At 39.0% G+C, this 13,297-nt stretch overlaps 1 protein-coding gene across 4 annotated transcripts; it reads left to right on the top strand.

The window, feature by feature from the left end:
• Positions 1-857: 857 nt before the first annotated feature.
• Positions 858-12,257, top strand: LOC146519501 (dehydrogenase/reductase SDR family member 7C-B-like). Of its 4 annotated transcripts, XM_085157461.1 has the most exons (8): positions 876-985; positions 3,395-3,478; positions 3,933-4,098; positions 4,200-4,312; positions 9,756-9,966; positions 10,038-10,130; positions 10,906-11,055; positions 11,153-12,257. In XM_085157461.1, the coding sequence occupies exons 2-8, from the start codon at positions 3,443-3,445 to the stop codon at positions 11,356-11,358; spliced, it is 975 nt and encodes a 324-aa protein (XP_085013587.1). In that variant the 5' UTR covers positions 876-985; positions 3,395-3,442; the 3' UTR covers positions 11,359-12,257. The 4 variants fall into 4 exon arrangements, with proteins under 4 accessions (XP_085013589.1, XP_085013587.1, XP_085013588.1 ...); XM_085157463.1 differs by lacking the exon at positions 3,395-3,478 and having other exon boundaries at positions 858-985; XM_085157462.1 differs by lacking the exon at positions 3,395-3,478 and having other exon boundaries at positions 878-1,319.
• The last annotated feature ends 1,040 nt before the right edge of the window (positions 12,258-13,297 follow it).

The raw sequence follows: 13,297 nt of genomic DNA, 5'->3' as shown, positions 1-13,297 counted from the left end.
ATTAACATTTGGCTTCTTTCTTCTATAGTGTGGATTTTGTTTCCCCTTACCCCACATCCAGTCCAGGCAGCTGGGTTCTTCATCCCCACAGTTGCCAAGTTATTGAGTCCACCCGGTGGTCTGCTGCTTTTAAAGTCCTGTTAGCACCAGGATTGTGGTTCAAAACTTGACTCAGTATCTTTAAAATAGCACATCAGGTTATCAGATTTCATCTCTGTTAGAGCTTGTGTCATACTAAAGACACATAGGCCAATTCATATCTGGTCCACCCGCTGACCTTAGTTTAAAAACACTAACACAAAATTAATTGGGGATTTGTAGGTTTTCATATCAGAAGTTGAGGTTGAGTTGACACATAAACTACAAGATCAAATGTTTTTTATATTTGCACCTGTTTTACTAATGTTTCCCACAAGCTTTCAGGTTCAGGTATTAGATAAAATGTGATAAACAACATCAAAGATTGATGATTTTGCCTTTACATAACACAACTACTACAGCAGTAGAGGCTGTAGTAGTTGTCTTTATTTCCCAATATATTTCCCAATATAACACACCTGGGGCTCTTGATCCCAGCTTCAGCGTAAGTTATAGTAAAATTGAATTTGAATCCCTTATTTCAGGTAAAATGCAACCTGCAAGATAAGAACCACAGACCTCGGGATGCTTAGAAATACTTACAGTATGTGCGAGGTTTTATGCAGCAATGGGTAATTATTTATGGATCACAGAAGAGGGGCAGCCTCCTGCAGCCAGTAGGAGCCCCATCTCCTCCCCACCTGTCATTCTAAACATACCATGTTGACAACATACATGGAAAATAACTGACTCAGCTGTGCTGCTATTAAAAGAGCTCAAATCCTAAAGTATTGCAATGCCTGGCCGGTTGGGCTGCTGTCATGTCACAGGAGCTGTGCTGAGCAGAGCAGCTACAGCTCCTCAGGAGGGGAATTAAACTCGACTACCTGCAGAGGCCCAGGAAGCGGTAAGCGGTGGCTGCTAATTCAATTCCTTGCAAATGTCGAGGTTGGGTGGCTCAGCCACTCAGAAATGAGCTGCTCATTATAATCTAGCTGTGAGTTATGCGAAGTGCAGAGACCCCGTGAGAACGGTGGAGAAACTTTGCTTTAATGTAAAATTTGACCGCAGACTCAGAAGCCAGAGGGACTGAGAAGTGCTCCGTTATTTCACGACTTTGTTTTGGAATAACCTGGCGAGTCCGGGGTGACAGTGAGCCTTTGTGAGGGCCACAGCATCTATTTTTAGTGAAGTGTATTTTTAGAAAACTCTTCTTGGACAAACAGCCAGTGCTTGGCATGGTGAGCCTTAACTGAAAGGTTATCCTCAAATTCCTGGTTGGATACAACATGCGAGTGTCTGTCTTCACTGCCAGATGAGAAATGTGTAGAGTTAACGGTGGTATGAGGTGGCCAGTGGACTAAACACCAAGTAACTTTACACTGAAGTCATTTTGTGTCTTTTTGTTGCTGTTTTTTGTGTATTTGTCGTACTTTCAATTTCAGTCACCAAAGACTGAGTACAGAGGAATCCAGACTCACACTGGACCTGTTGTCATTTTGTCTCTTTTTACAACTTTTTTTTTCTTGTGTCTGTTTGCTTTTTTATATTTGTGATTGTGTTTCATCTCGTCATTTTTTTCTCTTTGTTTAAACTAATTTTGTGTCTCTCTGTTGTTATATTTTTTCATTTTGCAGTTGCTTTTTGTGGATAAATATCTGTTCCTTTGTTATTTTTCTCTTTTCCTGCAACTTTGTCTTTTTATTGCTTATTTGTGCATTTGCTTTGCAGTTTTTTCTTTCTTAGTTTTCCCCTGTTGTGATTTTTTTGTGTGTTTTGTGTTCTAGTGTTTACTGTCATTTTTGTCTCTTATTGCAGGCTTGTTTTTTTCCCTCTCTCTTTGTAGTAACTTTTTGTATCTTTTTGTTGCCATTTTTATCTTTTGCGCTACATAAACAGTATAAGTGATGGACAGTGTTGGGAAGGTTACTTTTAAAATGTATTCCATTACAGAATACAGAATACATGCCCCAAAATGTATTCTGTAACGTATTGCGTTACGTTACTCAATGAGAGTAACGTATTCTGAATACTTTGGATTACTTAATATATTATCATGCTGTTTACAACTACATGAATGTACTATTGCTGTGATTTATTACTGTTACTGAAGGTTCGCGGCTCCGAACCGTAGTAAAGGGACCTCTGGCTAATACGGTGGGTTCTGTGTCGGGCTCGCAGCTGAAAACTAGCTTTACTTTGTTGTCTGGGTCAACTTTGCTAGCAGAGACAGAGAGAGGCGTTGAAAGGCTGCTCCAACAGAACTTATTGTTTTTGGAGGAAAACACGAACACGGTGTACAGTCGAGTCTTAATAGCTTACTTACAACTGGGCTCGTCAGGCTCTCTTCTTGGCTGCAGTGGTTATTATTATATTTACATGCTTCCAGCTCCCGTTTTTGCTCGATGACAGCTCGTACTTTTCCTTTTTCTCCCTCCCTCGCTCACAGACACATAACATGTATGGCAGTCCATTCTCCCTGCAGCACGGACTACACTGCCCATGATGCTACATTCTTTAGAGCTATGCATGTAGCATTCTGCCTATTAGCTTAGCACAACAACAACAGGCGCTCTCTCACCCAGGAAACAGGCACAGAGAGAGCGTCACCCTGTAACCATGGCAACCGTAACGCTGCCGCCTGCAACAACAGAACGTAGCTGTCAAACAAAACCCAAACAGTCCTGACCCGCGACAATATGAAACAGGGAAGTACCGCCGTGTAATCCATTTATTTCAACAAAGTAACTGTATTCTAAATACCACCTTTTTAAACGGTAACTGTAACGGAATACAGTTACTCATATTTTGTATCTTAAATACATAACGGCGGTACATGTATTCCGTTACTCCCCAACACTGATGATGGATGTACCTAGAGTGACGTCATCCACTGGTTTCTGAGGTCGTGTTTTTAAGCCTCGAGATGAGCATTTTCTCCGTTGCCATCTTGGTTTAAAAAAAAGTGGATGTGATGAGGAGGAGCAGGTCCAACTGTCAGACGGTCACTGGCTAGTGGTTAGCCACTGAGCGTATCACACATATGGTAACCCATCCAGGGATCTGGCATCATTTCCTAATGCCTAACTCTAACCCTACGATTCATAAGGCAAATTTGTTTAAAGACTTTAAATAATAGTATGAAAAGCTGGACTTGATATCAAGTGGTTGATGAGAACTTGTGTATAAATATTAAAATATCCAAGTATACTGTTTGTACATCCAGAAGAAAGACATTAATGATCTCTCATTTGTCTTTATTTTGATTACTGGTGTAAGAACGTGGTTTAAAAAGTCTTCTCTGTTTTTGTTTCAGAGTCATAAGAACACATAGTTAGACTTAAAAAAGGTTGTAAAGGGTGAGATGGATTCCAATGTAACAGAGCCGGAGAGCTTCTGGGTATGAAACGCATGTATCGACTCACTTCCATCCCATCTCATCTGCATCAGTAAAATTCAAATAATATTCAATTTAAAACATAAATCCATGTTTCAGACTTGAAACATGCTTTTTGTGCCTAACCACGATTTCAAGAACATTTGTGGCTGTAAACGAGCACCAACCAGCACCTGTACAGCTCACACAGCAGCTGGAGTCTTATTGTTGTTGCTTAGACGCAGAACAAAAACCTGACAAAAAGGCAGAATGACATTTTTACACTTTGGTAATTGTACTGACTGCAAACCGAGGTCATTAGAGGACTGATTTTAGTCTAGACTAACAGTTTCCCACGCTGTGTTAGAGGTGTGTCTGTGTTTCCTGATATATGTCAAACTTTTGACATATATCAAATATCTAGAAAGAATCATCCTTTAATTTCATTCCTACATGTTACAACGAAAACATTTTTCAGGAGATGGACTCGACGTGGACCACCACTGTGCTCCTGGTGCCCTGCGTGGTCCTGCTAACAGCTGGATTTTTCTACCTCTACGGTGTAATCATGGGACTGTTGTCCAAAACGTCTGTACGCAACAAGGTGGTGGTTATAACTGATGCTTTATCTGGGCTTGGAAAAGGTAACACACACACACAAACACTTTGGTAATTTTAGGTGAACCTTTTCACAGGATCTTTAAACTGAACTTGGTTTCTTAGCAGTTCTGTATGTTGTGTGAAGAGTGTGCAGGTGTGTTTCACAAAGGAGGCGCGAGGCTGATCCTCTGCGGGAAAAACTGGGAGAAACTCGAAGAACTCGCTGATGATTTGGCAAATTCTTCGGATCCAACAGTGGTAAGTCTAAAAGCACTAAAATTAGAGATGATAACAGCTCGTAGACCGAAGGACCGTTGACAAAGTACTCAGTGAAGTACACTATAATGCCAAAAGTATTCACTCACCCATCCAAATCATTGAATTCAGGTGTTCCAATCACTTTCATGACCACAGGTGTAAAAAACCAAGGCATGTAGAGTGATCCCAACTTTGTGTAAACAGTTTGGGGATGGCCCCTTCCAGTTCCAACATGGCTGGGCACCTGTCCACAAGTCTGTGTTGACTTGTGAAATGGATGAGCAAGTTTGGTGTGGGAGAACTTGACTGGCACAGTCCTGACCTCAACCTGACAGAACACCTGTGAGATGAATTACAGTGTAGCCTGTGACGCAAGCCTTCCCGTCCAACATCAGTGTCTGACTTCACAAATGGGCTTCTTGAAGAATGGTCAAAAATTCCCAGAAACAATTCTAAACCTTGTGGAACGCCGTCCCAGAAGAGCTGAAGCTGTTATGGTTGCAAAGACTGGCCCAACATCTTAGTTAACTCTGTGGATTAACAATGGGATGTCAGACGAGAAAAATCCTTTGGGCAATATATCAATCAATCAATCAATCAATCAATCAATCAATCAATCAATCAATCTTTATTTATAAAGCACTTTTCATACAAAGATGTAGCACAAAGTGCTTTACATGGTTAAAGCAGCCCACCCCGCCCTCCAACTCACTCCCCACACTCTCATTAACATGAACGATCATGGATACATCCCCCCCACCACCCACCACCCCCCACGCACACACACACACACACACACTTAAAGAGTAAAATTGGGCTGGGCACACATGATCCAGGTGAGGAAACACTATCACGGGGGGCCGTCTGCACCTGGAGCCGGTCACAGACCGCAGCATCCAGGCTGGGCACACAGCAGGAGGGAGGCAAAGAAGCCCACAGAGCCCCAGCAGCCACGGTCGATCACAGCCCCGATGCAGAGGGCCCCCTCCGAGGAAACACTGGAGATATGACCTAACAAGAGTATATACAGAATAAAAAAATGAAATAAATAAGAATGGGATACAATATAAATATAAATAGAGTAAGAAGATAAAAAATGAATAAGAATAAAATCAATAAATATTAGGTGAAACCTAAATTAATAATATAAATAGAATAACAGGATAGAATAAATAAGCATAAAATAAATAAACGTTAAGTAAAAGCTAAATTAAAAAGGTGGGTCTTGAATCAGTACACTGTAAAAGATGTAATCACTAATAATGTGCAGTAAAGCTTCTTTTTCACTGGCATTTATTACCAGGCTGCATTTTTTGCTGGTGGAGCTGCTCTTTGGGTCTTTGGTGGATTGTAAATGTCAAAGTAATTAAAAAAATGAAGAAGTGAAAACTTACATTTTCTTCCCTTTTAAGTTGATGAAACATTTTTTGAATTAACTTGAACCACCTTTTCAGAATTACTACGCTCCACATAAAAGAGTAATTTCAGAGTTTTTGCTGTTCAGTATAATCAGAGTTTGCAGTGTGAAATAATGACTTAAATGTTTGAATGCAACAAAGCCAGAGAGCTTCTGAGTATGAGACGCCCCGTTTTTCATATAATCACCTTAATCGGATCCTAATTAAGGGTTTGACTGAAAAGATCAAAGTGAAGCGATAGATGTGCATGAAGACTTGATGTTTCATGAGCTTCAAGCTCTTTTATCAAAGCTTCATAGATAATATGAACCCTCAACGGTCCTAGAACAGTTTGAACCTGTATCTTTTCTGACCCTTAATGGGCCAATTGAAAAGCTCTAACTCTCGTCACGATGTGCTTCCCTCTCGCATTATCAAAAATGCCCTGAACACTACAGGACCCTGCATCTCACTTCTAATGAATTCATCCCTCTTATCAGGCTGCGTCCCTGCTGCTTTCAAACATGCAGTCGTTCAACCTGTTATCAAGAAAAGTAATCTTGATCCTAATGTCCTTTCAAACTATAGACCGGTTTCTAAACTTCCTTTTGCTTTTGCCGCACCAAAACTCTGGAACAGTTTGCCGACTGATGTCCGTGCGTCGGAATCCATCCAATCCTTTAAATCACGTTTAAAAACCCACCTGTTTAAGCTTGCCTTCCAAACAACTTAGTTTTTAACTTTTCCCCGGTTCATGCTTGTTGCCACGTCACCATCTTATAACTGTATTTTCTTTTGCTGATAATTGTATTTTCCTGCTCCTTTACTGCTGTAACTCCGCAAATGCGGCTCGTCTGTGAAGCACTTTGATGTACCTGAGACTTTTAAATGTGCTATAAAAATAAAATTGAAACAGAAACTGAACTGAATATCATAGATAACTATAGCATCAGGAAAACTAGGAAAACACTAAGAATTTACTGGGAAAAAAGAGGTAGAGTAGACAGTGAAGACAACAGTTATGAATATACAAAGGTCGTGTCCAAATTCATGGGCTGCTTCCTCCTGAGGCCACATTTGTAGACCGATTACGTCACAGCGACGCGCCGAAGGCTGTCCAAATTCATAGACTCCTCCGAATGCAGCCGACAAATGCGTCCTCCTTTTTCCCGAATTTGAAGGATGGGTCGGGTGTGTCCTTTGTGGCCTACCATATCCCAGAATTCATAGCGCGGCCCAGCCAAACTCCTGTTTCCAACAATGGCGGCCGCTACTAAGTTTTAAAATTACTCTTACTAATCTTTCTGGGTCACAAAATAAACTTTTAACATATTTTCAGGCGAGAAAGTAGCTGTGTAAACGTCAAATATCTGCTCGGTTTATCAAGATATCGCATATTTGCAAAAGTGCTTCGACGTTTTCGGAGCATCTGCTACCCACCAGCTCGATAACAAGCCGGGAGCTCGAGGGTCACTGAAGCCGTCGAGAACGGCACATCATTTTCAGATCACCGCGGAGTTTCGCTACTCAGGTTAAACGTAATATATAAGTCACTTAGACAACCTAAAAATGTTATTGTTGGGCTTTTTTCAGTGTTTTGTTTGTCCATCCATCCATCCATTCGCTTCCGCTTATCCTTTTCAGGGTCGCGGGGGGCGCTGGAGCCTATCCCAGCTGTCATAGGGCGAGAGGCGGGGTACACCCTGGACAGGTCGCCAGTCTGTTGCAGGGCCAACACACAGGGACAGACAACCATTCGCACTCACATTCATTCGCACATTCACACCTAGTGACAATTTGGGTTATCCAATTAACCTATCCCCACAAGTTTTGTTTGTTCGTGAGTAAATCGGTTTGGCTGAGATTAAAGTTATTAGATTAGATAAAATAAAACTTTATTAATCCCCCGGGTGGGTTCCTCCGGGATTTTCACACAGCTGAATAAACGTCAAACAGAAAACTGATTAAACAGAAGTGTGAGACGGTCGAGAATTTACGCCAGTGTCCTGTTATATTTTAGATAGCAAGGAGCAGACGGCTGAGTTTATTAAACTCCACCGAGACAGCGGTGACGCTAATCAGAAGGCTAGACCGTCCAATTTCCTCAGCCGTTTACTTCCGGCCTACCCGACCTTCTGAGGACCCGGCCCACGTAGACCGCGAAGGTCCTCAGGAGGATGCAGCCCATGAATTTGGACACGACCAAAGACTGAATACAGGTGGAAACAGGTGGAAACAATCAAGGTAAGACAGTAAAACTAAAGACAGACGGCACAAAGACTACCAAAAAAAAAACAGGAAGTAAAACAGGGAATAAACAAATCACTGGGGTACAGGGGAGGCAGGAACAGAAACTCAAGTAATTACATAAAAACAAAACCACAACCAAGAAGAGAACAAAACTCAAACATGTGGATACAAACATAAAGAAACCAACCAGGAAATAACTTATAAGAATACAAATCTCAAAACATCACCACACAAAAATCCCAAAATTAAAACCACAAATCAGGCACAAAATCCTGACATGATATTCTTAGCGTAAAGAATGATAACATGAAGCCAACACATCAGTGCATTTTGTCAATAAGAAAAAAAATTCTTCCACTTACACAACAGGAATTAAGAAGACTCGAATATAAATTTACCTCCACTCCTATTGGCTGTTGTTCTGCCCGTCACATCACTTCCTGTGACCACTATTTGGCTTTATAGAACAGCCACTAATGTTGCTGCAGGTCACGCAGAGCCCACCGTGCAAATGTCACACATGATGCTACACTGAAATTCACCGTAGCGCCACGCCCGTCAAGAAAAGCTCAAAACCTTCCACATTTGTTCTTCTAAAGACTTTCGTGTATGAAACCCAAACAATTAATTATATTATTTCTGTCTCTGCACATTTATGTAAATTCTGTCTTTTTCAGCATGTTAGCTATTATTACTGCTATTACTAATAATAATAAACATATTTCAATTGCTCAAATCACAAGTACTACATTACAAGTGAAAGTAAATGAGATGTAGTCACCATCAGTGTTGGGAAGGTTACTTTTAAAATGTATTCATTACAGAATACAGAATACATGCCCCAAAATGTATTCTGTAACGTATTGCGTTACGTTACTCAAAGAGAGTAACGTATTCTGAATACTTTGGATTACTTAATATATTATCATGCTGTTTACAACTACATGAATGTACTATTGCTGTGATTTATTACTGTTACTGAAGGTCCGCGGCTCCGAATCGTAGTAAAGGGACCTCTGGCTAATACGGTGGGTTCGTGTGGGGCTTGTAGCCGAAAACTAGCTTTACTTTGTTGTCTGGGTCACTTTGCTAGCGAGAGACAGAGAGAGGAGTTGAAAGGCTGCTCCAACAGAACTTATTGTTTTTGGAGGAAAACACGAACACGGTGTACAGTCGAGTCTTAACAGCTTACTTACAACTGGGCTCGTCAGGCTCTCTTCTTGGCTGCAGTGGTTATTATTATATTTACATGCTTCCAGCTCCCGTTTTTGCTCGATGACAGCTCGTACTTTTCCTTTTTCTCCCTCCCTCGCTCACAGACACATAACGGGTATGGCAGTCCATTCTCCCTGCAGCACGGACTACACTGCCTATGACGCTACATTCTTTAGAGCTATACCTGTAGCATTCTGCCTATTAGCTTAGCACAACAACAACAACAAAAAGACCTCTCTCACCCAGGAAACACGCAGAGAGAGAGCCACCCTGTAACCATGGCAACCGTAACGCTGCCGCCTGGAACAACAACGTAGCTGTCAAACAAAACCCAAACAGGCCTGACCCGCCACAATATGAAACAGGAAAGTACCGCCGTGTAATCCATTTATTTCAACAAAGTAACTGTATTCTAAATACCACCTTTTTAAACGGTAACTGTAACGCAATACAGTTACTCATATTTTGTATTTTAAATACGTAACGGCGGTACATGTATTCCGTTACTCCCCAACACTGGTCACCATACGGCACTTTGCTGCCATGCAGACCTCCTCTTCTATGCTGTTTCTCCTCTTCAGACATTTCCTCCTAAGTTGGTGCTGCTGGATTTTGGAGATACGGACAGCATGCCTGAGGCGATCGCAGAGATCCTGGACTGTTATGGGTGCCTGGATATTATTATCTTTAACAGCAGCATGAAGGTGAAAGCTCCAGCACAGACTGTGTCTCTGGAGGTGGACAAACTGCTGATGGACAACAACTACTTTGGGCCCGTCACTCTGGCTAAAGGTAGATGATGGGAACATGTTTAACTTTGACCTTTTAAGGGTGAGATGATGAAGGCTGAATTTCTCTTTCAGGCGTGCTGGCCTCCATGATCTCCAGGAGAAGTGGTCACCTGCTGCTGGTTAACAGCATCCAAGGGAGACTAGCTGTGCCTTTTCGCAGTACCTGTGAGTTTTTAAATTCCCTTTTTCATGAAACTTCAGATAACTTCAGTCTGCATAATGTTCGTATTATAAAAACTGCTTTTAGTTTATGGTGAACTCATTTGCTGTATGTTGAGGTAATCTGTTGTAAAACTGCTTAAACTGTTTCTGTGGAAACAACAGAAAAGTTAGTTCAGTCTGTATTTTGTTTCTGATCAGTTACAAAGCAAACTCGAGATTTTTGACAAGAATCAACAGTTCTAATTACTCATTTCTTTGATATTTGGTAACAGCAGAATTAATAATATTCTTAGTAGCTAAATGCAAGAAATGGTGATGTGTTATTTTCTCTATTTTTCTGCCAATGGGTTTTCTCAATATTGCACATAAACACAAAAAAATATGAAAAAAATATTTAATTTACTAAAAAAATATATATATTTGAAAAATATTATATTATTGAAAAAAATATTATATTATTGAAAAAAATTCAAATTGGTATAAAGAAAGTTCATTTTAAATAACTAATGTTAGCCTAACGCTAACATTGACTTACCATTAACACTTAGCATTAAGCAGCAAGTATTTAGATTTGTACTTTTTTAATATATATATTAAAAATGACTTAAAACAATCCATTATCAAAGTTTTCAGACTCCTTCAAAGACGATATTTGAAAATTTGAATGTAGACATTTTAAAATTTCAGTACAGAGTTTAGATTAGATTAGAAAAAAAGTTTAGATTATTCCTGCTGTTTCCTCAGAGAAGATGATGACAGGTTTCACTCTGTATCTTAGACGCAGCCTCTAAACACGCTGTTCAGGCCTTCTTTGACTGCCTGAGAGCGGAGGTGGAGGAGTACGGCATCTCCGTCAGCACCATCAGCCACAACTTCATCAGCTGCTCTGCGTCTGGAGCCCCAGCCACCTCCAAATCCCTGTGGTCGTGTGAGTAAACTCAGAGGAGGCAAGACAGATGTTCAAACACTTCTTTTATTGTTGAAAATGCTGAGTGTTATTTCCTCTTCCTGTCGGCTCACTGCAGTGTTGTACACTAAGAAGCCCCTCGGCGTTTCTCCTGATGAAGCCGCCGCGGAGATTGTGAAGACTTTAAACAATAAGAGGAAAGAGGTGGTGATTGCTCCCTCGCTCCCTAAGATGGCCATTTACGCCAGGTCCTTTTTCCCAAATGTGTTCTTTGCTGTGATTGGTGCAGGGGTGAAGAATGCCGCCATCGCCGCTGAGATGTAGATACTGCCTCAGCACCGGGATGATGGGACACATGACATGAGGTTTTTAACAAATCAGTGGAAGTCAAAGATATTTTAATGATCATTTGATGTTCGTGCGCATGGCGCAACAGTCCCAGGTTTAATCCACATCACATTACCTGTTGCTGTTGGTTTAATTGAATTGTGGGAAAATCAGCGATATGATTTTCATGAATCATGAAGCTGCCACACAGAGTGGGGGCCAACAGGGGTCCAACAACAAATGTTTGCCTCTGAGTGGGTAAATCCAGCCTGTGGATTAGTGTTTTGTCTTATACTCAGATTTGTGTGTAAAATATTGATTTTCTTCATTTTAATAAACAGAGTTTCCTTAAAACTCAACAATCAGGAGTTACAGGACTTATAGCGCTTACTCATATTTATAAATGTTCACTTCTTCTTTAGTTTTCATAGCGTTTCTATCAGAAAGTGATGTATTGAAGAGATTTTGCATCTGTTGCTGAATTTGTGGACCTATTGTTGTAGGTTGTTGTTTTTGTTTGTTTGTTTGTTTTTTTAAAAAAAGGCTTGTTGACATATTATTGTTGGCACCGAGATCAGATGTAAGACTATGGACAAATGTTATTTTACAGGTTTGGAATTTTCACATGATCTTAGAAAGAATTTCCTGAAAATGACCACATAATTTAGTACTTATTATGGCAACAATGGAATTTTTATTGTGTTTAAACTATAATCAAAGTATTAACTATGAAATATTATTAAAATATGAACTAAGTACTCATTATTCATTCATCATGAAATGTGTCATTTACTGTATGAGTCATGGTTTGAAGTGTAATAATTACATTCACTACTGCCACTGAAAATAAATTTGTTATAAATGTATATTTATAAATAAATTCTACAAATAACAAACTTGCAAAAAGCTCAAAATTTCAAATTATTTCTGAATAAGTTGACATTTCAAGAAACTAACCTGAAATTTGTAACTTAAGAGTGGCAGGGTTTTTTTTTTCAAGAAGAAGAAACCAGCTTCCATACCATACTGACTAAACCTCACAGAGAACTTAAAATTATATCAATATCTCTCTCTCTCTCTCTCTCTCTCTCTCTCTCTATATATATATATATATATATATATATATATATATATATATATATATATATATATATTCCACATTTTACTGCTCTATAATTTACGCCACACTTTGGAAATGTTTGTACTTACTTGACTCAAATTAACAGATACATTTACAAACAGCTTTTACATGAATGATGTTATTGAGCTTTAACAGAATGCTTGGAAATAAGATACAGAAATATTTTCATATTTGGGTTCATGCTTATGATCAAAATAGTTAGGGATGTTTCGTGGTCATGAAATTTATGACTGTGAAGAAACACACAGCTATATATATACATACATATATATATATATATATATATATATATATACATACATATATATATATACATATACATATATATATATATATACATATACATATATATATATATATACATATACATATATATATATATATACATATACATATATATATATATATACATATACATATATATATATATATATATATATATATATATATATATATATACATATACATATACATATATATATACATATACATATATATATATATATATATATATATATATATATATATATATATAGGTTGGCTTCTTTGAAATAAAATCACTGGGTTAAATAAATCAATCATCTTGAAACACCTCTGGGCTCTTAATTGAACAGTTATTTTGAAGCAAAATCTAAATTAATTTTAGCTTAAATTTCAATGGTGGGACATAAAAACTGCATGCATGGAACGATTATTCTTAAAAATCATTTTATAAACTCTGTTCCCAACCACAGATGTCAACTTGTGGTTCTTTCAGTGCAAATTTTCTCTCTTATAATGTCTCACAGTAGAGAG

The sequence above is a fragment of the Neolamprologus multifasciatus genome, chromosome 4 (assembly GCF_963576455.1).
Source record: "Neolamprologus multifasciatus chromosome 4, fNeoMul1.2, whole genome shotgun sequence".
NCBI classification, from domain to species: Eukaryota; Metazoa; Chordata; class Actinopteri; order Cichliformes; family Cichlidae; genus Neolamprologus; species Neolamprologus multifasciatus.
This window is presented reverse-complemented; position numbering and strand designations above follow the sequence as displayed.

Excerpts from the sequence above, each read along its gene's own strand:
- LOC146519501 (XM_085157461.1), top strand. The coding sequence starts at position 3,443 with ATGGATTCCAATGTAACAGAGCCGGAGAGCTTCTGG. Across the intron at positions 3,479-3,932 it reads CAGAGCCGGAGAGCTTCTGG|GAGATGGACTCGACGTGGAC; the intron begins GTATGAAACGCA and ends AACATTTTTCAG. Across the intron at positions 4,313-9,755 it reads ATTCTTCGGATCCAACAGTG|ACATTTCCTCCTAAGTTGGT; the intron begins GTAAGTCTAAAA and ends TCTCCTCTTCAG.